The sequence below is a fragment of the Stegastes partitus genome, unplaced genomic scaffold (genome assembly GCF_000690725.1).
Source record: "Stegastes partitus isolate 25-593 unplaced genomic scaffold, Stegastes_partitus-1.0.2 Scaffold808, whole genome shotgun sequence".
NCBI lineage: Eukaryota > Metazoa > Chordata > Actinopteri > Pomacentridae > Stegastes > Stegastes partitus.
The window spans coordinates 136714-163059 of NW_007578539.1; the positions used below are offsets into that span (position 1 = coordinate 136714).

The following is a 26346-nucleotide window of genomic DNA, read 5'->3' on the forward strand; positions in this document are numbered from 1 at the left end:
TGCATACATTATAACGAGTGAAAACCTGGCAGAGACACAGGCTCTGGCTTGATTCGTACATCACCTTCCCAGAAGAATAGTGCAGCAGATTTTTTATTTATTTATCTTTTTCGTTGTGAGGTTTTGTGTCTGCGTGCTTGTTCGGTGAGCGAGTTTGTCTTCGCGAGCATGTTCATCACAAAGTATTTGTGCAGCGAGGAGCATCTGCGGTCGGCGCGAGCATTTTGCGCGAATATGCGGTCGATTACAGTTTGACATTAAAAGAGACAGGGGCCGGGGTGCACATGTGGTTGCCAGATTGGAGCCTGGTTGCCAGATTTGAGTCACTCAATTTTGCTGCCGCCAAGGAAAAATAGTCGAGGAGGGAGCCGTTTTTCAGGGTGTCGGGAAAATGGCTCCCGCTTACAAGATCCCCCCCTCATCCGCCCTGTGGATCCCCGCTTCCACCTCCTCAAAACACATTTCCACATGCACGTCTGTCCGCTTTGCCAAAGAGATGGAAACTCACACACATGTGCGCTGACAGACGTGCCCACACACACACACGGCCTCTCATGCACTAATTCACTTTTAGTCACCTCAGCCTGCCAAGTATTTTGTACGGAGACATAAACACCTCACTCTCCGACTCTCTTTCACGTTTTCTCACACACACACACACACACATGCTGCTTGATCCCATAAAAGGGGAGAAAACATCCATTTGCAGCCAGGGGTCAGTTCAAAGCCTGGACATCCCCCCTTCCCGTTCCCCATGCAGTCCGGGTGAAAGGGTTACACCCCGGCTGATTTACGGCGGTGGAATTGTTCATGGCGACACATGGAATCTGACCTCCTCGTACATGCCTGGTCACAGCAATCAACAACCCTCGCGTCTTCATTTTTATCTGCTGGCCTTCATTTTTTCTCCACCGCACCTTCTTTCTCTTCGCTGTCACGCAAAAAAGCACACATAAGCGCTCCTTCCTTTCCAACCTGCCTACCTCACTTCTTCCTCTCTCGCCGAAATTTGAACTTTTATGGGAAGGCGGCGGCGGCGGCGGGGGTGTCTTTTCCACAGCACTTATAAATCCTAATAAATCTATCATAATAAATGTGTAATCCACGGTGTCTGGATGAGGGGAGGCGATACAGAGAGAGGGACAGCCACAGATGACTGGCTGGATTACCAGCGGCTGAAACCAGAGCTTCCAAAGCCCCTACCGAGCATTAGCAGGAAGAAATCCAATCAGTCTGGAGCTATTCTCTTTAACACACACACACACACACATGCACACAAATGATTAGAGACACACACATATGGAGTCACACAGACGACATTGTTTGAGAGGCGAATGCAGATCGTCTCCATCCATTCTGTGTCGCACATTTTCTTACTTTCAGCCACGCATGCAGCCCCTCCTTCACAGATACACATCCACACTAATAGAGCTTCCAGCTGCAGCTTCATATAACTAATCCTGGGGAACAGTTGTGAAACATGCACCAGTGACGAGCCAAAGGCAACATCATCTATATCTTACAAGTTCAAGTCAGCAGATTAGCCTCGAGCAACCTCAGGGGGACACGTGTGTGCGAGTGTGTGTGTGAGCGAGTGTGTGTGGGGCGATGTCTTTGTACGAATCCACCACTGAAAGCGTGCACTTTGGAGTTTTTTGTGCAACCGTGCATCAGTGTGACCGTCCAGACGTGCTGTTGCGAGCCCTCGGCGTGGACTCCGGGGTGTGCTCCATTACTGCTCCCACACATGCCTGTCTGGCAGGACTCGCAGCTCCCCCACAGGCAGCACATCCATTCATCTCTATCTTCCTGACTCCAGCTGATAAATCAAGCCACTGTGTCCTCAAATTGCCGGTCCAAGTCCTATTCAAGATATTCGCTTTTCCCATGGACGGAAATTAGTGATAATAGAAAAAAAAAAAAAAAAAAAGGCAGCACAAAAAGGCACTTAGCTCGCCACCCAAGAGCAGAGCAGTAAAGAAGACCAAGGTAATGATCGGCTATAAGCGGAGGAGAGAAGGGAGGGATGAAGAGAAAGGACCAGGGTCATAAAATCCATTTGCACAACAACCGGTTACAAAACAGCTAAATGGCAAAACAACGGGAGGCTTTGAACGCACCCCAGGGCTGGAGGGCCCCTCTAAAGGAGAGGCTGTATTCATGGGTGTGCTCTACAAAAATAATTACATGCACATACACCGACACACGCGCGGCCTAACAGCATTTGTAATGAAGCCTCCGCAGATCAATACAACTCATCTAATTCATTAGCTCGGGAGCTAAATATAGCGCGGTGGCCCTATCTTCAGCCGAGGCTTCTCATGCCTAATTATGCAAAACTCCAGTGAAATATTGCAGAAAATCATTTCCCCCTGCTGAGAATCCATCACCCTCCTCAGTAATCACCCAGCCTTCGCCCAAATTATTCACAACTTTAATAAACATGTTTTGACACGCAGATTGCCCCCAAAAATGTACTCCAGGCGTTCGGTGTAACGAACCTGCGCTCTGCATCAAACAGACGCTCGCTCCACCGACACAGACAAGAATCCAACTTGGATTTTATGATCTGCGGGAAAGTAAACCGCTGGAGATCGGTTAGGTAAGCAAACACGAGGAGGCTTTCTCATATAGGAAAATAAGTGTTGTTTCCAGGTTTAAGAATGAAGTCTAATCCGTGGTAACGTCTCATAAAACAACCATAAGTTAACATGGTTGGAATGTTTCCTAGCGGGAACTATTTTAATATGTATTAACAATATGTCGAGCTAATAAAACACCAGAACAGCTGTCAGAAATATATTTATATATATATATATATATATATATATATATTGGCAGCATGGTATAAAAAACAAGTAGTGTTGTTTAGTTGCATTTATCTTTATCATCTTCTTCACCAGGTCCCAGGATTCTGGTTTAATCTTCTGACCCCAGAGCAGTTTTTGTCCGTTCTGTCACATTTTTACTCACTATGGGCTCATGTTTTTATTTTTACTGCAACATAAAGTCCTGCTCCTCGATGGAAACAGCACAGCCGCCGCTAGAAGGAATGTCCTCTGTGCAGTAAAGCAAAGTTATACTGCGAAAAATCCAACCAAGAAAAACTTTCATTTCATCGGTGATGTGCTTTACAGAAATGCTGCAACATTTTTCCAAGCGCTGACAGACGTTAGCAAAACTGGAAAAAAAAAAATGGTGGCTATACATCCTGTGTATATTTTACAAGTTGTATTTTTAATTTGTTTCCATCACGGCCTCCCGTTAGTTCAGCCCAGTTTACCGTAAATTCCAGACTATAAGTTGCTACTTTTTTCACACACGCTTTGAACGCTGCGGCTTAAATAATTTATGGATTTTTACAATTTTTATGAATTTGCCTCGAGACCAAAGTGACGTTTAGAGCGACAGAGGAAGTGACGAAGTGATTCTGAGGCTGTTCAGCTCCTGAAGACACTGAAGAAGACGACTTTAGTGGTTTTAGTGCAGGAGGAACATGAAGACAGCGATCAGTGACTTTTCCTGGTAGCTGCTGGAGTTTTATTTCCTTAACCAGCCGTGTTACAGGAACTGTTCAGAAAAAAGCCTCTACGTATCTGTGTATGTTAAAATATCTCATGTTCCAACGTGGACACCTGCAGCTTATAGACAAGTGCGGTCTGTATATGAACACATTTTCTTTTTTAAATTAGTGGCTTATATTCAGGTGCCTCAATAGTCTGGACATTACGGTAAACCCCTGAATGTTTTTTCATATAACTGCTGAGTCACTCATGGCATGTGGCTTGAACAGAGGAGGGCAGGAAGATAAAAATCTGATCATTCTTTCTGTTTTAACAGTTTCTGGTTCTGGGAAATGGTGTCATTTAGGTGATTTATTTAAAAACGTTACCAGAATTCACACCTGCCAGAAGGAGTTTCCATTCAGAGGCGCAAAATATGTCATTTAGTCTATTTTAATGGTGAACAGGCGTGAAAAATGTATTGATATGTCAATGTAGTGGACCTATCATGTACTCTGGAGGTAATCAATGCCACCTATTGACATCTGTCAACCTTCATTGATGTAACACTAAAAAAAAAAAACATTATTATTGGCCTCTAAGAGTCCACATTAGTCACATGACCTCTCAGCACCGTCTCTCCTGCTCGTCCTCCCACAATCATCCGTTCACTCATCGTCTTACCGGCCTGGTTGGTGGTGACGGTCACCGACACGGCCTGCTCCGGCCCGGGGCTCTGAGGCGACACCCCGTTCACCGCCCACACCTCGAACGTGTAGTTGGTGTGGGCCTGCAGCTCGTTGATGGACACCCTGGTTCCCTTCAGGCTCAGCTGCTGCGGGCTGAAGTGGATGCCGTTACCGCAGGGCTGGCAGCGCCGGCCGTCGGGCCCGCAGCGCTTACACACCACGTTGTACGTCAAGTCCATGCGCCCTCCTGAGCTCCGGGGTGGGCTCCACTCCAGGTTTACAGAGGTCTCGTTCACGTTGGAGATGAGGTGGACCGGTGCAGATGGAGGGCCTGTGGAGGGAAGGAGTTGATGCTGTTAGCAGCGGAACAAACAGCGACGTGCCAAATGCAAAGCAGGAGTTACGCTCATATTTACTTGTGGTCGCTGGTGAAAAATGGAGCAGAAAGGGAGACATCACATCAGTTTTCATCATTAATACCAGCATCTCTTGGTGTGTGCGTCGAGAACCAGTGATTGTGGTAACTGGTTCTTTCCATACAAAGACGTAGGCGTGTAATTGACAGGGCTATCCCTTTATTGAGAGCTGAGGCTTCTTGAGTTCCCTTTTAATGTCCTGTCCATTACTGGCGTGGGACGATCCGATTTCACCTCAGTTAATTCAGAACGTTAACTGAAATCCAATAGGCCAGCAGAGATCCTTGGGATTCATCCGTGGAATCAGCTGCAGGGTGGCGGGCTGCCTGAAGCCGCCGCTCACAGTGCGGCTTTGTGGCACCCACTCAATAACTTTAGACAAAGTTTGCTCTGGACCCTGTTATTAAGTTCCTCACTTTGATGTAAAAACCTCCACTCTGTACTTTTTATGAGCGAGCAGCTCCAGAGACAAGTGACACAAACTCCCCAGCGCATCAATCCCAATTTACATGTCAGCCCCGTTGTAATTAATGTGTTTTTTTGCGTTGCTTTCAAACATAAGCGGCGGTAATTGACTTAACTCTCCCTTTCTCTCTCTCTCCCCCGTCTCCCTCGCTCTCTCCCTCTGACTAATGAAGCGCACGCGAGCGGACTGGGGGGATCGATGCAGGGTGAAATATGAAAGCTAGTCAGTCCACAGACGAATCATTTCACAACGGAAATTAATTATCAGTGTTATTTTTGGAGGAGCAGAGTGGCAATGAGTGATTTCACAGAGACGCAGAGAGCAGCAGAGGGGACAGTGTGTGGGAGTGTGTGTGCACGCCCGAGGACGAACAAGAAGAAGAAGAAGAAGAAGTGCGCGTCCGTGCACGAGCGTGGCCGTTTTAATGGAGACGAGGAAGCGCAGTTTTACCCGTGACGCGTGCGTCCTCGCAAAGACGCTGTGGACTGGACGAGTCTGGCAGAATGAGCAAACAGTGAGGGGAAGCAGAGGCTGAGAGGAGGGAGATGGAGAAGGACAGACGGAGAAGACAAACACCGTCTGCTCGCCCAGAAAGCCGCTGATTAGTATGGAGGGAGCAGGTCTGGGTGGAGGGAGCAGGTCTGGGTGGAGGGAGCAGGTCTGGGTGGAGGGAGCGGGTCTGGGTGGAGGGAGGGCGACGCTGGGCCCGGGTCTGTTGAGCTGCACGGGACACCAGCTTTCAGATGAAAGGATAGAGAGGAGGCTGCGTTCATATCACCAACTGCACCCTGTGATGAAAATCTATTAATAAATTCCCATTAAAAGCGATGATAAAGGACCCCCCTTTTCCTTGCTTTTCCTTCTCCTCACCCACTTCTCCTGCTCTTCTACCTCATCCCCCCGCCGTCTGCTGCTCAGACAATGGGAACCAGTTACAGATGAGGTTTCTAAATTAAGGTGCCAACACAAACCGTCACCATAATAGCGTCTTTGTCTGTGCGCTGGCTTTAACTAACCTCTGCTCCCTTCACACTAATACTTAATAGGACGCTGAGATACGAGGCTGCTATCTGGATCTCAGGTGTCATAAACTCAGTAGAGCAAAGGTGACGGACGGTGTTTGGTGAAGGAGGTCTGAGCACTCAACGCAGTGATTTCATTCTTCCTTTTTCCCCACACCTGAGATTTGCTTTTGCATGCATCAAACCAAACCAAAGGCCTTTCGTGGGTGTTTTGTTGCTCCTGCCACGTTTTTACTCACTGTGGTCCTATATGGAAACAGCAGATTCATGGCTACAAGCAGAGAGAACTTAACAGTGTATTTTTACTTGTGTAATGCTGTTATAATGCCAAAAAAATCACAAAAAAGAAAAGTAGGTTTCTATTTTTGTTTTTATTTTACAAAAATTTAAATAAACTGGAATCAACATGTGCGACAATTTTGATGTTATCAAATATTTGAAAGCTGGTGGTTCTATAAACTACAGATGTTTTACTGCTGACGTTTTTATTTTTTCCATTCTTGTCTCGTCTCTGCTTTGTGTCACCACAGCCGTCAGTTCAGTGGAAAAGTCCCTGAATTTTTGTCATGTGATTGTTGGGTTTTTTTTGCTTTTTACAGAATCTGCAGCTTCCTTTTGATGAATTTTTAACTGAGAATTTGGATGAAATATTTTAATTTTTAGCTTACATTTGGTCATTTCCGATGGAATGGCATGTAGTAGCAGATGACGAGTTCAAGGGCTGCTGGAAAGTTGAAAATCAAAGCTGTTTAAGTTTTCACAGCATAATTTTATTGACCTTTGAAGGACACCATCAGTAGGCTAATGCATGGCTAACTGTTTCCCTCTGCTTTCAGTCTCTATGCTAAGCTAAGCTAGCTCGTATCTATTTAGGATACAGCCACAAAAAGTGGAATCAGTCCTCTCTTCTCGCTCTGCCAGGAAACCATATGAGCACGCCTCTAACACGTCCTGTAACATTATCGTGAAAACAGATTTCAGTAAGCGTGTGTGTTCTGGCAGGTGTGTGTGTGTGTGTGTGTGTGTGTGTGTGTGTGTGTAATCACCTCGCAAAGATTATTGTGTTTGTTTGTTGCTACGACAAACAAGGCAACAGCACTATAGAAGTTTATGGCTGCGTTAAACACATTCCACCACGTCCTGCATCACACACACACACACACACACACACACACACACACTCACACACACTCACTCATACAAACTACCTTGGCTGTACCTGTCGCTCTCCCAGAATGCACCACTGGGAGCAAGGGAGCGTGGGAGAGCCGTCGGCTGTGACTGACACCCGGTAATTAATCCTGGATGGCAGGGAGAGACGGGAGCACAACGCTCGCGCAACCTTCATACAACGTTAGCTCAACGCGGCCTGAGAACTCCCTCTCTATACGGGAGGAACCCAGAGGGAGACGTAGAAAGTTTCTCCTCTCCTTTTCCGTTTCGTTTATGGCCTCGCAATTTGCTGGGAGCCTTGTTTCTTTCTTTCCTGTCCCTCCTTTGCTTCCATTTCTCCCCTCCTTCAATCTGTCTTTCTCATTTTTCCTCCGTCGCTCCCACCCTCTTCCACCCCTCTCTCTCTCTCTTTCTCTTTCTGTCTCTTCCTATCAGTAATTGTTAGCCGAGTGTTGCGCAGGGCCGAGTTAGAGAGCCGGCTAAATTGGCCAGAGCATCGACCTCGCTGTTACCATCCGGCTGGGATTCATTCAATGCCCCCCTCGAGTCCTCGCTGCGCTGCGTTCATTCCTCACTCCGTCCCTCCCTTTTCCTCCACAAAAACCACCGCTAAGAAAACTGGGAAAAAATCTGAGAAACACATCAAGAGCCGGCACAAACCCCAAACCGGAGAACACCCCCGTCCATATAACCTGAACACAGCGGAGCGACCGGCTCCCATGGGTGTCTGTCCCTGGTCCTCATTACTGCCCGGTGGTGTGTATTTATACTCACATCCATGTGTGTTGCCCTGTATTTTAATATTATATTTGGTTAAGCTGTGTCGTTTCCTTCCTGTTGAATCCATCAAAAATGTCGATACGTGTAACGTATGGTAAGGTCTGTAAAATACGTGGAGCGAAAATGATCAAGCTTTCCCGTGCAGCTGCCTGTGGATCTCAGAGGAAGGATTCCTGCCCTCATTTTAGGAAAACTAAAGAGAAATGAAGCACAGCTACAAAAAAAACTGCCTCAAAGGAAAATAAAAAAGACTGCAAGAGCAATGAAAGTAAGACGCAAAAGCACAACAATTAAAAATAAACCACAAAAACAGTTTGAACAAAGATAAAGAAGAAATAAAATAAGAAAAAAAAAAAAAATCTCCAATATTCTTGTTTTAAAAAGTGACTCATTTCTCCTGCCAGCTTCCTCGGGCAACGCTGATCCAAAGAGTGGGAGGAAAAGCAACGGACTGGCTCTTGTTTCTAATCTGGAAATCAAACGTAGCTCACATTAGCGCTCCATCAACGCGACAATCGCCGCAAAAACCAGCGAAGATGCAACGCTGACAGCTCGAACGCAGCGGGAGAAACGGTCGCACCGCCGTGGAATTACACAACATCCAGTTTTAATCATCATCTTGCATCGCCGGACCGCGAGCTAAGAGAGGAGGAAAGCGTTTTCAATTACCCGCACACACACACACACACACACACACATATATATACAGACATGCTCCCCAATTACCAGAGATGCTGGCTCTTTCCCAGCCTGACCTTCAGCGAGGCAAACTGGGAAATGAATTTAAGAGCTTTTTTTTATTTTTTTCCCTTCTTCTGCTGCTGCTGCGTTTGTGACTCTGAGTGGGTTTAGAGAGAAGGAGAGAGAGAATGAAAACAAAATGTGGACGAGGAAGGATGTGTGAGTGACAGTCGTAATTACAGGGCTCTAAGTTGTGGGTGAGAAGTAAAAGAGAAGAAGGAGAAGAAAAGGAAAACGCACGGGGAAGGAAAACAGCAGTCGACAGCCGGGGTGAGAGTTCAGAGATCAAATGTTGACCAGCTGACGAGGAGGGCCAGAGGTCGGCCGGAGAGTCGGGCTAATGTTCGGTTACTAGCCGTGGACTCAGGAATGTAGCAGAGATGACAGCGCAGGGTCCAATAAAACCGGCCAAGTAATGAGCTTCGACAGCTGTTGCTTGCAGCAGCCATCGTGAAATGCCGCGCTGACTAATAAGACAATAGGGATGACCTCCCCGCTCGTCCATAACCGGGCAGGAAAGCAGCGACGTGGCGGCGCAGGTAGAGGACGACAGGACGGCTTGTTGTTACGGTTTAGAAACTATTAAACGCATGTGAAAATGATATGAAGGAATATTTTTAACCTGCGAGTCAGATTCATGAAATGTAATTTGCAGCACAGTAGTCGGGATTCATAATCAACAGCTCGCTTGCATTTTTTAAAATTTATTATTTACTTGTTTTCCTCTTTGATTTCTATCACAAGGAGATGAAAACACACATGGAGCTGGTTTGCTGAAAACAAAATCACGTCCTGAGAAAACAGCAAACAGCTTCAGAGCATGTTTAGAGTCCGGCTGCCTTTATTCGTATCAGAAATCAGGCTGTTTGTCACAATAACTGGATAATAATCATGTTTTATACGGTGCTGTAATGGTAAAGAATATCATGAATTGTATTTATTACTGATTTTTCAGCTGATCAGGTTAAAGTCTGGACTAACAGCTTGAAACCCAAACACATTCATTTATTTTAATGTAAGTGGATTTAAAATGTTGGATGCATTTTTCCTTGTAGGTTGACTTTTGGCATTAATTCTGGCATTTGTACGGAGCCTTGAATACAAACCTAAACATGATGTAGATGTCCTTCCAGAATCACAGCTTTAATGAAGTGACAGCTCCACGTAAACAAAACACCTTTTTTTTTGCAGCTTTCTATTTCTGACTCTCATCACTTTGTTTGACGCGAGTCCAACGGCCGCATGACAAACTTTTCTGCCGTGTTTTGTTGATCCAACCGAACTCTTTTGGTGACAGTTGGAAATCACTGCAAAGCTCAGCGGGAAACGTTACTTAGCACCAAAAACGCAGCCAAAACGGAGCAGTTTTAGATCTCCAAAAATGTTCCACAAAAGAGTATTGTTTGTGATCTTGCACACATACTGCGCTACAGGGGAATAATTAGTTCAGGGGAAGGCGGAGGGGGGGGCAGTTCATCTACTCGTCTGATCCGATGAACTGTTCTGCTGAGTGATGAATCCACAGGAACTTGACAGAACGGCGAGCCAGCTATGAGCTAACCGGCTAAACAGATGTTTTGGTTGTTAAAATTGCTTTGTGACACATACTCACTCACACACAAACGTCTGTCGCATGTAAAGCATGAATCTAGTTATTTTGCTGGGAAATGACAGTGCGGGGATTTGTGCGCTGTGTGGGTTTTTCTCTGTTCGCTCCCTGTTTGTGTATCTTTCTACCAGAACGAGCTCCCAGTTCCATGAGTCAGAGAGGGACCGAGGTCTGAGAAAGGGAAGAGGTATCATTAGGCAGCAGGATTGTTAGCAGTATTTGTTATCACAGACGTGGTGAGTCAGGGGGGCCGAATTGGAAGAACCAGAACCACCGGGGGATGACTCACGGCCGGATCGGGGGAAAGTGAAGACGCGCTGCACGCCTTCCTCTCGGCGTGATGCATGGCTGTGTTTAGTGACTTTCCCTTTCTCCTTGGCACCTTCACCCGGCTCCTCGATCACATCTTATTCATTCTGTGCATCCGTCTCCACCTGCACTTGTGTTCACACCTTTTCCGCCACCTCCCCCCAAAACATTTTATCTATTTGTCTTTCCCATTGTTCTCGGCAACCTCTGCTGTTTCGCAGCCTCTCTCTGTGGAAGACTGAATCTGGGATGCAGCGGTTTATACCCTCATTAGTTCTGTGTCACCATGACTGATCACTAAGTACCACCTGGAATCAAAAGGCGGCCATTAAACCAGCAGCCGCCTGCTTTATGTACGTGCAGGAGGATTGTGTTTGTGTGTGTGATGGGGTAGTTCAGGCTGTCACTGCATGACGGAGAGACCGATAGACTCGATGGCCATGTTTAGATGAAGGCAGTCGGTCTGTGTGTGTGTTGGGGTTCTTTTCCATACCATTGCTGGGTTAAGAACCACAGCGTACTGGAAGTGTTGGTCGTGTGCTGCTATGCTACATATGGGTGTACTTACGGGTGCAGGGCATGGATGCCGGGTCCGTTTCAGAGCGGAAGTATCCCTTGTCGCAGACGCAGGAGGTGGAGCCCTCCCTGACGGAGTAGCTGTGGAGCGGACACTTGGAGCAGGAACCGTCGGTGGCCAGAGCGCGGTAGTAACCGATCTTACAGGCTGAGAGGAGACAGGACAGCACAGAGGAGGCTTTGGTTAGATGTGGATGTGTGTCAGCATGCAACACCATCTTGCTTCAACATGAAACACAAGCACAGCATAAAGTCAAAGTTCCTCTGATTAAACCTCCAAAACTCATCTCGGTGTATCAGCGTTGCATGAAAACAAATCTTTCCCGTGTTGAGATGGAAATCAATGCAGCCCCTGCCTCTCTAGCCACTCGCTCCTTTCACCACTGCAGCTCAAGCACACCAGCTCACCTACTAAAACAACTACTCTACACTAAGCAAGAATAATTGAGCCAGACGTGTTCAAACCAATTCTGAAGAAGAATAACGAGACAAAAAGTCCCATTTTGACAGCTGACAGGTTCTTTCCTTCCTGTTTCCTGCAAGTCTGAACCTGTTTTTGAAGCTTTCATCAGTACAACACAATTTTAACTTAAAATAGTAAACCATGGCTGATAATTTCCCTCATAATGTGTGTTCTTGCATATAAAGAATGCTACATGGACAACCAGTATTTTCACTTGTTTATACTTGATAGTTCAAGAGACCAAGATTGTTTCCTGCATGGAGACATTTGTGGCACGAAAATGAGAATTAGACAAAATAAATAAAGACCGATTCATTGCTTTTACTGTAAAACTATAAGGGAAGTCCTCACGTTAAACCATAGAGGTTTGTGGAAAAACTATCTGGAAATCCATCCAGTAGTTGTTGAGATATTTTAGTCAGGACCAAAGCAGTGTACTGGACCAACCAACAGAACCGACGTACGTGAAGCACAAATGGAGTCGTTCTGAGCGCCTGTCTGAGGTTTTGGCCGTGAGACGTGTTGCCATAACACTGCACTTGACATCCTTTCTGTTTTTTACCCCAAGCAAGAAAAGAAGAGAATGCTGTGATCTTGACCATTTCCCCCCAATTAGCAACAGGAAAACAATGCCGAGAGGCTGCTCCTCTCCTTCCTCCTCCTCCCCTGGTCTTCTTCATTCCATCTTCAGCTCCTTCACCTTTCTCACGAATCTGCGTCGTATTATCAAAAACAGCAGAACAGGAGTAAAGGGTGCCGTTTCCTCCGACACAAAGAGGAGATCAGATAACCACCTCTTGTCTTTTCTCACAAATTTAAGCGATGCTCTGCTGGCAAGACTCGGAGCTGCGATGAAACCGGAGCCGTTGGCATTTCAGACCATTTAACAAACAAATGCCACCACACTTGGCACACCGGGAGCTCTGTCACTCTCACTCGGCTGTTTTCACTCTGCTGAGCCTGACACACACACACACACACACACACACACACACACACACACCTCAGTCTGAAACGGTAACCTAAGTGACACTTCTCCTACTTTTGGCGACGGCGCTTGCTTTTCTTTTGACTGACAGTTTGATTGGAGGGCTCGTCTTTCAAGGAGTTTCTCCTCCGTCTATCCGTTTCTATAATGGCTGGGGAAGCCTAGCGGGGTTATATTTCACCCCCTGAGCGCTGAACCAGAAGAGGAGGACAAAAGAACAATTCTCCGAGAGGTGCGGCGCAGACAGTCGCAACACCGATTGGACAAAATAACCTGTCAGTCAGCGGGGCCGCCGTGTGCTCGGAGGTGGGCGGCGAACGGTTCGGAGACGGGAGGATCGGTTTGGGTTGAGTTAGAAGAGCCGTGATGGTCTGTCTGTCTGGGTAAGATTAAAAAAAAAACATCTTCTCACCATCTAAACATCCTCTTGGTACCCAATATAAGTTAGATAATTACACACTTGGAGTCAGCTGGAGTAAAATAATCCCCCCCGAACACACAAAACCCAGATCTCAAGTACATTTGAAAGGCATGTGGATCTCAATGCCACAGTCATAAATACATCAGGGATCCTACACGGAGTCGCGTAAACAAACTCCCACATCTGCTCGCCACACCAGAAATCAAATCAGGGCCTATCCATGTACGCCGCGGCGAGGAGGAAGTCCGTCCTTCAACTAAAACACACATTCCATCAAGCAGCCGACGAGCTCACACATACAAACAGCGGAGGAAATCCACAAACCCCCTAAAACACTGGGAAATCCCTCCTTTCCAGACCTAATAAAGTCAGGCTCTTTGCCCCGCAGCCTCGGAGCTGGATTAGCGTGGCGTGGCGTTAACCGAGCCGGGCTAGCTGCTACCTGCTGAGCCATTCTTCGCCCGTTCCCACTCACTCAGTCAGGGCTAAATCCCTGTCGCTTCACTCGCTAACGCTAAGCTAAGGGCCTCATTGATTGTAGCCTGCAGGGGTGCGTGAAGCCTCCATTTCTTTTCTTCACAGTTGCAAAAAAAAAGGGAGAGATTAGTTGGGAGGTGCTTTGTGTGTTATCTCTTTATCTCTGAAGCAATCCTTCAACGGCCAGTCTCATCGCTGGAAGCTGGGATGGGTGGGTATTGTTTAAGAAGTGGCGAGTGCTTCAGGTGACACAACACAACGCTGCTTTCAGGGTCTGTACATGTGCGCTGACCAGGAAAGTGTGTGGAGTTGAGCGCGGGGTCAACCAGCTGTCTGAGATGATGCCCCCGTGCTAAAAGCTGGAGGGAGAGTTAATTGAGTCCCATGCTTCACAGCCTTTGGGCCTGAGCCTCTTTAAAGTCTAAAGACACAGTCTAAGAGCGGGCTACCTCAAACTGTGCACGCTTGATGGGTTTTTCGCCTGTCAATTATTAAGCTGTCCCAGGCTAACCCCACAGTCCTCCCAGGCTGTCCCAGAATTCTTTGCACAACTCCAAATCCCCGTTTGCCATCGCCGCGCTCTGGCATCTTCATCTGCGGTTTGAAACTCGGCATTTCAGGACCTGTGTTTGAAAATATGATGTCAACATATGAGGGCTTGTTTATAGCAGCGACTGCCCTGCAGAAAGGAACGACTGAGGGAAGAGAGAGGTCGATATCCGAGTAAAGCCGGGGAATTTGCTTCCTATTAGGAGTGTGAGGGAAGAGACCACAGTAGTGGGTGGTCCAAGAGACCGTGGCTTCACAGAGGAATCTCCCCTAAGACTCGTTGGATTTATCACTGTCCGGGCCAGCCGTGGCAAACCCACTCATAGACGCAAATACAGACACACATGAACACATGTGTATTTAGTTTTTATGGGATCCGAGCGGAGCAGCTTTCATCATATCCTCTCATACAGCCCTCAAAAGTCTAACCCAATTTTTCCACACCATCTTTTTTATACTGTCTCCGTTTTCTCCCCCGTCGCTCCCTAACTCTCCTTTATTATTTTTTACTGACTCTCTCTCTCTCTCTGCCCTCTATCTCCCTCTCCCACTCTCCTAGGCTTTCTCTCGGCAGGCCTCCTTTCAGACAGAGAGGGGTTTGTCAGGTGCCAAATCCCTGAGCTGAGAGATCAAAGGCAGACAAAGAGACTGGTGACTTACTGTTCTATTCTGGAAAGGCAAAAAAAAAAATGGAATCCCTCATAGACTGGGACATCGCATTCTTCCCCTTTTCTCCCCCAGCAGCTCTTTCACTCATTCAATCCTCCTCTCTGGCTTTAGTCTTTTTTCCCTTTTGTCAGTCTTTCCCCTGCCCCGTCCCCGTCCCTGTTGTCTCGGAGCTAAAGCACGTTTAGAGCAAAAGGGGCAGCGAGGGTGGAGGGAGAGGGTTGTGGGAGTTAATGAGTAGTTTTGTCAGTGTGGTGGGGATTCTGCCGGCTGAATTGGTTGCGCCGCGTGAGGGGAGGGGAAAACGGGAACTTCTCTTCAAGACGTGACCATCAATGCAGCCATCTGTAGAAAACAGGAGTGTACAAAAGCTAATGATACAATGATAGCTACCCACACGCGAGCCAACTAAAACTCGGCTAAGTTTTCCTCTGACTGGCAACAACCCACACACACCGGGCTTTGAACAGCCGTAGATGCTCCCGAGATCACCGCCAAATAAAACCACATCTACCCACACACCCACCTACTCCAGCCCACCTTGAGTGACCCGCATGCAAAGCCTGATAGGCAAGCTATTCTGCAGCCTACACAACAAAGTATCCAACCCACAGGGGACTGAAAGCATGAGAGCAAACTTGCACTACAATAGCCATCCAAAAACCCCGGGAATGTAACACCCAGCGCACGGCACACAATAACGAGGCCTGCCCAGGCAGAACAATTGCCTCTCTTGTAATCAAAAAAAGAGAATTAAGTTCAAACTAGTGCATTTTTCCCCCCTTTCAAGGCCGCGCTTTATCTTCTTTGGGTGATGAAAACTCGGCCGCTCTTTTTTAGACATAGCAGACAGTGAGCGCTCTTCAGAGGAGCAGTCTGAGGCATCCTCACAAAGCTGCTCTTTCAAACAACCGAGCGATCGGCTTTCAGGACCTGAGGGCAAGGAGAGTCTCTCCTTCTCCTGCGCCTTGAGGAGCCAACGATCTCTATTCAAGCTGCCTTTCTGCCGTATCGCTCTGCCTTTGTGTCCCTTTCTTTCCCCCTGTGGAAAGCAGTTTGTTGCGCAGGTGAGACTCCTGCTAGAAAGGATTACTTCCAGCAGTGCTTTGTTTACGCCCCAGCTGCAGTCACAAGCTGGATTTACTGTCTGTCCCCATTCAGGCATGAATATAGATAATAAAAGAGCATCCATATCTATACACCTGAGCCTCTGGCGTATTAGCGGGGATAACTAGCTGCTGGCCGTTAGCGTCTGTCACTGGAACAGCAGGAGAGTGGAGCAGGTTAACTCATTAATCCTGTCACTGGGGGTTATTAATTACCTCCGGCCCTGACGGCGACGCGCAGCCACACGGCCAGCGAAACACATCAGCGTGATGGATGAGGGACACACGGCCACCGAAACTGATCACCAAGATTGATGACATACACTCGACACACATCTTGACCTTGACCCGGCGGGGGAAAAGGTCCTGTACTGGATGTGCCATCCTTTAAAACGCAAAAGCACAAAAAGTCGACCGGTGACATCTGGCTCGACACCCTCGCTGGTGTTAATGAAGGCTCCAGACAAAAGCCATCCAGGCTAACAATGTTAATAACACACAAGCCAACCTTGCTGACAATCACTGCGGCTTTGCTAATGGTGGCCAGTGCCAGGGGGTGCAGGAGTTGCCAGCAGTTTGTCTGTCAAATGCCGGGTGATTTATAACTGTATTTTCAGCAGCGCCGATCCATCACCCAGGAGCCACCCAAGACGCTGCCCTAATTAAAATGTCTGTACCTAACACATTGGAGCACCAGCCAAAGAGCCAGATGAGCAGTTGTAAAGATTAAAATTACAACAAAAGTAGAGCCTGAGAACAAAAGAGGTTCGACTCTCTGACATTTTGAGACCATCAAAACACAACAAACTGTTCCCTCGTGCTGATTTCTTGGCCTTTTATCCAAATTAAACACCAGGCTGCTGCTGAAAATGTGCTAATTTGTGGGATTTTACAAGTCAGAAAGGAATTTCAGACACCGTACAAGACCTTTTACAGTTTTTTTTTTGTGCAAACTAGCACGGTTTCTCTCTGAGCATTTCCTGCTTTAATACAGAGCCATTTTTGTCAAGAATGCGCTGAGGTGCCACCTATATTGTTACTGCTCGGATTGCATAACTGAAAAATTGAAATATTGTTTGAAGGCTTCCTGCAGACCGAGGTCTGTGCGCTCTTATTGACACGTAGGCCTCAACTTCCTCCATAATTCCTCTTGCCTGGCCTTAAGAAGGAGTATTAGCACAATGGCTATATCTCAGAAATCTAAAGTATTCCACCCAGCCACTTCAGAATGTACTCAACCACTCCTTTAAATGGGGGAGACACGAGCTCCTGAAGGTGAATGCAAGGAAAAGAGTGAGACACTAAAAAAAGCAAGAGAAGAGGATGAAGAAACAAAGATTAGAAACAGGACTTGAAACAGCGCAGAGCCGAGCAGAGGGATGGACAGAACAGAGAGGTGCAGGCAAACAGATCCATCTTTGTTTGGTGGAACACTGTTTGACTTGGCTACGTTGGGTGGGAGCCACTCAGATTCCACTTTTGCACCCATGCCAGGTCCGCCAAGGGTGGCACCACCCAAAGCTGGGCGTCGTGCCAACTGACTGAGGACCTTTTGTGACCTAAGATTCACACAGCAGGTGGGTAATGGACTATAATTCAAGGCAAACAAGGCAGAGATATATACAAACAGAGGCTTACAAACCCCTGCACACCTGCACGCTCTCAGGTAGGAACACAAAGCCCTTCAAAGGCCCTCTGGACTACACAGATGCACTTTGCAATACCGTGCATGCATGCAAATACCCACAAACAGACATCCACCAAACAGGCTTTGTGTGAGCGCTGTGAGCACGGGGACAGCAGCGCAGCAGGGACGATGGGAGGTAAACACACTCGTATTGTCTTGGTCCAATTTCCTCAAGGTCTCCAGGGGCTCGAGGCTCACGCTGGACGTGTGTGTGTCTGCATGTGTGTGTGTATTTAGCATGCTTTCCTGACATTGTTTACCATGAAAAGAGCTGCATTTCAATTCGGTTATCCAAAGCCGAAAAAAAAATTGGTTGATGCGTGGGCGGTGGGGGAGTATGCTAATGTTGTTGTGCGAGGGGACACTCACACGGGCACACACCGCTAAACAATCGGCAGCGTTAAACTATTCTACTTGCAGCGAGTCAAGGAGAATAGGGCAGGAAAAGGGAGGATGTGTGAGAGAACACACACTAAGAATAGGTAAAAAGGAAGAGGAAGCGATAGGGAAGCAGTCTCAATGGGGCCTCATAGCCAATTCTGTAAACAAGTGTAAACCACATGCAGCACTGTAGGACAAACACATCACTAATCGCTGCAAAGCCCCACAATGCCACATGCACAGCTTTGTTGACTTATTATGTGTTAATTGCACATTTATTCATTCTTGTGGAAGACATGTGCAGGTGATGAATTAAAAGAGCGAACCTGAACCCTTGAACCCTACAACAAGACGGTCTGGTGGCTCTGTGATGCTGGAGGGGCATTTTGCTGGCCTGGATTGGGTCCATTTGTCCACTCAGTCAGTGCAATTTAATACAGAGTTGGTCTAAGTGATCACTTTTAAAATTGGATTTAAAAAAGAAATGAGGCAAGTATCTGTGACAGATGGTTTTTAAAAAGCATGATCTAGTCATATATGAATAATTACATCAGTAAAAAGAATCTATAAATATTCCATGTCCAAGACTCTAAACTAACTTTTAACTTTAGCTGCACTGGAGCACATCAGTTCTTCATTTAGGTGCACCAAAAACCTTTTATGCAACACATTTTTGTGCCAGTTCCCATACACACTGGTAATTTATGATCACATCATGTAAGAGTGTAAACAGTCCGTACTCAGATCCTGCACAGCTTAGACGGTCGTGTGACCACAAATTAATTACTTTGAAAAAATGCAATGAGATGTTTTAATGTAAACTGTGTGGTTTTATCTCCCTGTGCAGGCCACACACGGACGGACCTGCTAAATGTCAGATGCACCGGTGCAACCGAGGACAATGTTTAGTCGCACTTGACAGATTTTTGGTTCCATGTGATGGTTGAAAGCTGGAGCCTCCATATCTGACTCTGACATGTAACCTGTAAAAGACCACAGGTGGGCAACGTGAGCAAAACTCCTGCAAGATTACAGCTCTGACAAACTCAGACTTTATTTCAGATTAACTTAACTTGATGAAGCGTGACAGTCGGGGTTGATTATTAACATATATTGCAAACCGTTTTCCACAGGTGTGCAACCTCATGTGGCCACGCTGCAACTGGAAAATAGTTAAGAGTATGATGTCATTACCACAGAGCCAAAATAGCTCCAAGCAAAAGAGAGGAAAAAAAACCAAACCCGTTTTCCTGCATTATCCTGATATCCAGATAAATATGAAATCACCCATCGCCTGTAGCTTGGAATTTTCAAAAGACAAACTTAAAATGCCTTTTCAAGGGAAACAGATGGTTTATTTCATCTTTCGCTGCTGCAGAAGAACAAAGAGGTCTGACCCGCTACCCCTCGATGAATATCCAGCATGTGGCCTCTTGGATGATCAAATAAAAAAACTGATGCCATAGTGACAAATTCACCGCAAAAAAATATTTACATTAAGCTGAAGAGTTCCTCCCGGTGGCTCTGCTGCAACCCCTGCAGCAAGTCAGATCACAAACACACCCCGCGTACACATGACATACAGTACGATGTCAACTGAAAGCGTACACACACACATCTGTCAACGCTTAGGCGTGCAGAAACACACATCCAAAACTTTAATTACCTAGTTGTCTGCGGTCTCGGGGGCAAGTTTAACATCAACCTTGAAGGCTTCTCAGAGGCAGCTTTCCTCGGGTTATGAGGAGGGGTTGGAAAGGGTCGACTTACGGGTGAAAAGGAAGGTATTTTTAGGTTGTTTGTTTAGGTAATCTACTTGTAGCTCCCAGACGACAGCCTGTCTGGGGCCTCAAAACACCTTCTATTGTGCATGTGAGTGCGCGCGAGGGTGTGTGCGCCTGAGAACGCCGCGCTGCCATTGTGTCTCTGCATCCAGGGCGCGTTTACATGCAGCAATGCGGCGCGCTGCGGGCGTGCACGTGTGTGAGAGTGTGTGTGTGTGCACCGAGTGTACATAAAAGTTTCTTGGGTCACTAGCTCCTCAACAGCTCATGTCAGCCCAATGACGGTCGGCTGGTCTCCACTGTGGCTGTCGCTGCCTTCACCTCTGACCTCCCCTGGTGTCGCTCAGGCCTCAGTCCGTCCAGACCACTTTCCCCTCGCTCGCTCGCTCGCTCTCTCCCTGAGTCTAAACAGGATCGAGGTCATCGCTATGGTGGAAGCGATACCCCCCAACTTGAAACTGTGTCGACTCCTGTGCATATGGAACGGCCTGGCGTGATGTGTGTGTGCATTCCTAAGCTAGCAGCGTACATGCGTGGGTTCACAAACTTTGCTGCTGGGTGCAGGCGTTGCCCTCCCTAACCCCGGGCTAGTTGAACCTGGCCTTGGGGGCTGGGGTGTAACAGGAGCCTGGGGTTAATGGCTCCTGCTTCGACAGAGTTACTCCGCTAATGTGTTTTAGCCTTTAGCTTTGATGTGAGGACAGACACACAGGCACAGCGATGACGGCGAGAGAAAAACAAAGGGCCGGGAGGTTAAAATACGCAGCCAGCTTTGAAGTAAGTGTGTGGTCACCGCTGGAAGAGCGCCAGAGTCGAGATTGCGTCCTGTGTTTTGCATTTCTTGGATTCTTCACCTTCTTTCACTTCTACAGCTCTTCCTACGTTTTCTGTTATCTCTCCTTATCTTTACGATTTCTTTCCCCACTTAAGGTGATGCTCTGCACTCGGCAGCTTTGTTGGTAAGTCAAGCAGCGCCAGCGCCCTGCAGACCTGCCAAAAGTTCCCTCATACTTTCTTCATTCTCTTGCCTAACCAATATCGCATCTTAACACACTAAATCCTAAAGATTATCACAGCAAATCATGATCCTCTACACCAGCAGGAGCCAGGTTTCTCTGCCAAGAAGAGTTCTGCAGTCTCAACCTCTATCTCAATGAACTGCTTAAAGGGTCAGTTCACCCACACTCCCTGCAGTCCGCAGTGAGAACGGTTCAAAGTCAGGTGAAACAGCTCCACAATGCACAGCGGCCAGACTGACTGTAATATCAACCACAGGTCGGGACACAACCACACCAGGCTTGTTCAAAGAGCCATCACCGTCTGTACCCATAACCCCCCACTTCACCTTTCACATCTCCAGCCGTTTGTCAGTGACACTGACAGGAATCAATTCATCTTCCGCCCTCCTCACACACACTCCCCGTGTCTCACACATGCGCTCGGACATATCTGTGTTCCCTCGTTTGATTTCACTCACTTCCTTTTCTCCCAATCTCAATCCTATCTGGTTTTCTGTTTTCTTCCTCTCGTCTTTCTTCTTCTTCTTCTTCCACCTCACATACCTCCGTGGTGCGAGCCTTCAAGGGATCACGTCTTTCTTCTTCTTCCCCTTCCAGCAGTATTTGCCTACTCGCTGCGGATCAGGAAGGATCAAAGTTTCTAATCCCACAGACGTGCCCTCGCATGGACACACCTCTGCCTCTGGCTGGAGATCTGCAGCTTCGGATCCTCCGACGCTGCCAGACCCCCACATTCCCAAATTACATTTCAGATCTCCCGCAGAGAGGTTACACCTCACAGGCAACGGCACGGTGCGTTTGATCCACATGTACGTTTGCATTTCGGTGTGCATGCGCATCGCGGCAGGAGGTCGGCAACCTGATCTCAAAGTTCTGGGCTGAAACCAATAGAGGTGTCAAGTAACTCCTCTCCGTCAAAGGTCTGATAGTTTGGGAAATACGCTTTCTTGCTTAGAGCTACACTGGAAGATCAGTGCTGCTGTCATGTCTAAATATGAAGGTTCAGTTAGCTGCCAGTTAGCTTAGCATAGACACTGGTTTCTTAGCGGGGACTTCCGGTTCTGACATGATATCCTCCATGTCCCTGAACACAGAAACACCGTGGTAACAGAACAATGCCACAGCTCTAAGCCTGTTGTTTTTCACAGCGTGGATGCCTCTAAATATTACAAAACCCGTGAGGTTCCACCGTCGTTGCTACGGAGAAGAAGCCAGTCGGAGCAGCAGAACATGCGTTTCATGGTTGCTACTGGGAACAAAACACGGTGTCACAGTTTCGGAATTCAGTCAAAATTGACCCAGAAACCAAAAGTGAACATATTTTAACTGCTGAACATATTTTCAGTTTTTTACAAAGAAGGAAAAAGCTTTGGCTGCAGCTCGCTGTGTTACACAGATACATGGAGAGAGATGAGAAATGTGGGGAATGAGAGCAGCGTGGCGAGGAATTGAAACAAGGACTCGCTGCTTAAGGCGCTCATGTGGCCTGAGCTCTAATCACTCAGCAGTGGGCCGAGCTGCCACCTTGGGGCGACGGTGATTGCTCCGTCAGTACTGACCAAGTGTCGCTGATAAAGGGCATAAATACGGCGCTGCTACCGGAGCATATTCCAGTCCCAACGATGTGCCAGCTTGGCAAACTGCCTTTATTACATTCTGGGCAGCGATGGCTCGATGGTCGAGTCTCTGGGTTCCCGATCAGAAGCCCCAGTGGCACTGCTGAACCCTGTATTCTCCAGGGGCTCTTTATCATCGCTGACTCTGTGCAGGGATATGCAGAAACAGAAAGAGAACTCCACTGTGCTGTAAGGGACTCGTGGCAATTAAAGGGTCCTTCTTCTATAGGGTTGCCCCAGCCCCAGGATATTTTTACATTTAAATGCACCTTTTCCGCATCTGGAAGCTTCACTTCCTGAATCCTGGAGGCTCACTTCACTCTTCCCACTTCACAGCGTTGTCTGCTTCCTCGCAACAACCTGCATGTATTCCTAGATTCAGATCACACGTTCCAAGTGTGTGTGTGTGTGTGTGTTTTTCCAGGGAGAATGAACCAGTGTGCCATTTCCTCGGCCGCCGTGATTAGAAAAGAGGGATCTCAGCTCATTAAAATGGGCACTGCGGCCAGTCTCAGGGCCCATCAGATTACACAGCGGCCCTTTATTGCAAGGCTTTTTGTCATAACCCCTAACTGATTGCTACGGAGCAGCCTTTGATTTGGCCACTGAACTCTGCGCCCCCGGAGGAAGGAGGATGACGGCGAAAGGAGGGGGGGAAGGAAAGACCACCTACCATTGGCCCGGTAGGACGGAGGGAGCTTAAGATAGAAATCAGCGGGGAGAAAGAGAGAGGGAGAGATAAAACATTTTCAAGGTGTTTGCAATCAGCCTCCCATTGTCGGGATAGTGAGGCAGAGCTGGCCGTCCATCTGAGGAGCTGCTGAGCTGCTTTGTCTCCGGGCTCAGATCGCGCAACCAGATAGGAACGTTAATAGAAGTTTATGATACAGCGCGCGATACGCCTGCCGAGACAGATGCACAGAATAAATATAGGACAGATAATAGTTCAGACACAAACATACTTTGTGTCTGTCTGCACACACACTTACACACACACACACACACACACACACTTACACACACACTCCTCGCAATCAGTAACATATTGCCCCAGATCAAAGGGATTTCCGTGCAATGGTGAACCGACGGATGAAGTGCAGAAAAAGCACGGCTGCCAGACTGGAACTAAATCTCTTTCCACTTCACTTCCCCCCCTGTGTTTTTTGTCTCTTTTCTCTCTCCCTACCTCCCTCCCTGCCTCCTCATCTCCATCTCCTCCGCTCTTCTTGGCCAGAGAGGTCTGTTCTGCCTCTCCATCGGCACAAAGAGGGTGGCAGAGGCCCTCTTTCTCTTTCATAACCTCGCTCTCTCCAAAACAGTCCACCCATGCCCACTTGATCGCCGTCCACTCCTCCCTCTCCTATCCGTCTTTCTCTGCCTATACATCCGTCCATCTCCCCTTACAAACCCTGCCTCCTCTCTCCCCGTCCCTCTGCCAGCCCAGGGAGAAAACAGCGGTTTCGGAGGAAAAGAAAATTTAAAGCGAGCGAAAGGAGAAAGAGAGGGGGCAAGAGAGCAAGAGCGAGAGTGTGCAGGAGTGCAGGAGAAAATGGAGGGAGAAGAAGGGAAACAGTCGGAGGAACGGGGGGAACGGCAGGGATGGATGGAGGGAGAGGGGGGTGAAAGGACTGCAGGGTTGTGTTGGTAGAGAGCTGGGGTATTGATTCAGGGCCTTTTGACATGCTAATTTGCTTGCTGACTGCTTTAATCGCTCCCTCTTCCCATCGCAGGCTTCAAAGAGAGGATGCTTTTCAAAAAGATGAGGGCAGAGGAGAGGAGAGGAGAGGAGAGGAGAGGATAGGAGAGGAGAGGAGAGGAGAGTGTTATCATCCTTCTAAACCCCCTCTCTGACACTTCCATGGCACATATGTCGCTGATGCCAGCTGACAACCATGTTAGCTGCACTGTAAAAACAGAGTACACTGCATCCTCCTTGCATCTCCAGTTTATATGATTTTAAATTTTAAAGCTGGAAAAATACTCAGCAGATCTGAAAAAAAGGCAAAATGAAAACCAGTTTCCATTAAGAGTTGCTGGAGATGAATGGTTTGCACAGAGCGGTGACAGTACAGGAGACGTGCAGCGGCGGATAACGAGCAGCCTGCAAACGTTGGGCGCTCAGACAACTATTACATTTGGATGCTGAACCCAAGATTTCATGGATTTAATATTAATTTATTTTCTTTTCCTCCAAGATGTTCCTGGAACTGTCACACCACTTGCCACAGTTTGTTTTTAATTTTTAATTTTTTTTCCCCCCATAGCTTTGTAGCTCATTTATTTCCACGGTTCATCGCTTTGTTACCACGTAAAAGCAGAAGTAAAAGTCAAATTCATTTAGCAAAGACGCAGAACACTTGGCTCTATTTTCTCATTTTTTCCTGTGTGACTAAGCTGCATAATCAAGAAACCAAATAAAGAACAGAACGCAGCTTCGTTTTTTTTTCTTAAATAAAAAATAAACAACTTTTAATCTGCTAATGCTTTAATTAAGATAAGATTAGGATCATTTCACCACAGTAAATTAAAATGCTTCGGGAATTGAAATGGCACCTGTTGCCCGATGCTGACAGGTGACAAAATAAAGGAAAATGCTGAACCTTTGAACCCTGCAGCGAGGACATCCGGTGGCTCTGCTAAGCCTTCATTATACTCTCCCTTGTGGATGTGCAGCTGCGGACATTACTGAGGCGTAGGTCTTGCAATTATACCTCATTCTGGTTTGCCTGGAGGACTCCGTTCCATATACTGTAAACCAGAAGTGGACACTACTGCCCCCGTAGTGTCGCTGAACAAAAATGTTTGACCTTGACAGTCGCAGATGTCTCTCATGGTGTTCATCCCGTCAGTAGAGCTGAAGAATCAACGCCGTGACCCAGTCCTTCACTAAGACTCTTCCCCTTAATTTGTGAGCCGTCTGTAACTCTACTCAGAGAAATCACCTTGATGTCATTCCACTGACAGTTTCACATATTATTTAGTCTAATGCCCGGCATTAAAACCGGATTTCTCACAAAACAGTCGAAGCTGAAATCATTATTTCAAATAGACTTTGACAGCTCGTTCCTGCAACAAGTGTCAGCTCCGTGAAACAAGGCACACCAGGAAACTCTGACTTGATTTTTATAGGGGAAAAAAAAATGAGGGTTAAAAACTCGGCGGGAGATAAATGACTTAAAGATGGATGTTCGTGGCGGCGCAGTCGTGCGGCCGGCGCTGTGGGAGCACTGCGACTATCAGCCCGGGTCACGCTCGATCACCGGTTGCTTCCTGCCCTAAATAGGGCACCGGAGGGGAAATAGAGAGGGGTGATGAGTGTTGGGCACTGCGAAGGGAACAAACACAGAGGCAGGACGGCAGCCCGAGCAGGAAAAACATTTCAGCACCTCCGCTAATGACGACTGAATCACCACCACCAGCTCCCCTCCTCCTCCTCCTCCACCTCCTCCACCTCGTCCACCTCGTCCATCCAAACCGACGGAAGATTTGTTGAGAGGACTTCTTTTTTTTTTTTCCATCGTTTGAGGAGTTAAACAAGAACGGAATATTAAAAAATGCTTTAAGCAATTATTTCAGCAGGAAGGGGAGGAGGGCGGCGGAGGATTGCTCATGAGACATTTTGTCCTCTCTTTCTGTATCCGTTGTTCTTTCCTGCTCTCCGTCGGTAATAGATTCTTCGTCTCTATTCAGCAGCACAAAATGAGCCTCTCCGGTGGCAGGCAGAGTGATGAGTACATTCACCTCCATTCTGCTGCACTCTGCTCGGCTCGGAGAGTGTGTCTGCTAAAGCATACTAAAGAGTGTGTGAGAGTGTGTGTGTAGCATCTGCTGTACATATACATCAGCGTGCTCCAAGGCTATTACTTAACGTGTAATTTTCTGCGTGTGTGTGCGCTCAGATATTT

General features: G+C 47.4%; 1 protein-coding gene across 3 annotated transcripts in view; it reads right to left on the minus strand.

Moving 5' to 3' along the window:
• LOC103365074 (ephrin type-A receptor 4) overlaps nucleotides 1–26346 on the minus strand; it is a 58120-nt gene that overhangs the window by 21810 nt on the left and 9964 nt on the right. For all 3 annotated transcript variants that reach the window (XM_008292407.1, XM_008292408.1, XM_008292405.1), the window contains exons 4-5: nucleotides 11277–11432; nucleotides 4188–4523 (exon numbers count right to left, since the gene is read on the minus strand). In XM_008292407.1, coding sequence (XP_008290629.1) covers nucleotides 4188–4523; nucleotides 11277–11432 — 492 coding nt within the window. The remainder of the gene's footprint in view (nucleotides 1–4187; nucleotides 4524–11276; nucleotides 11433–26346) is intronic.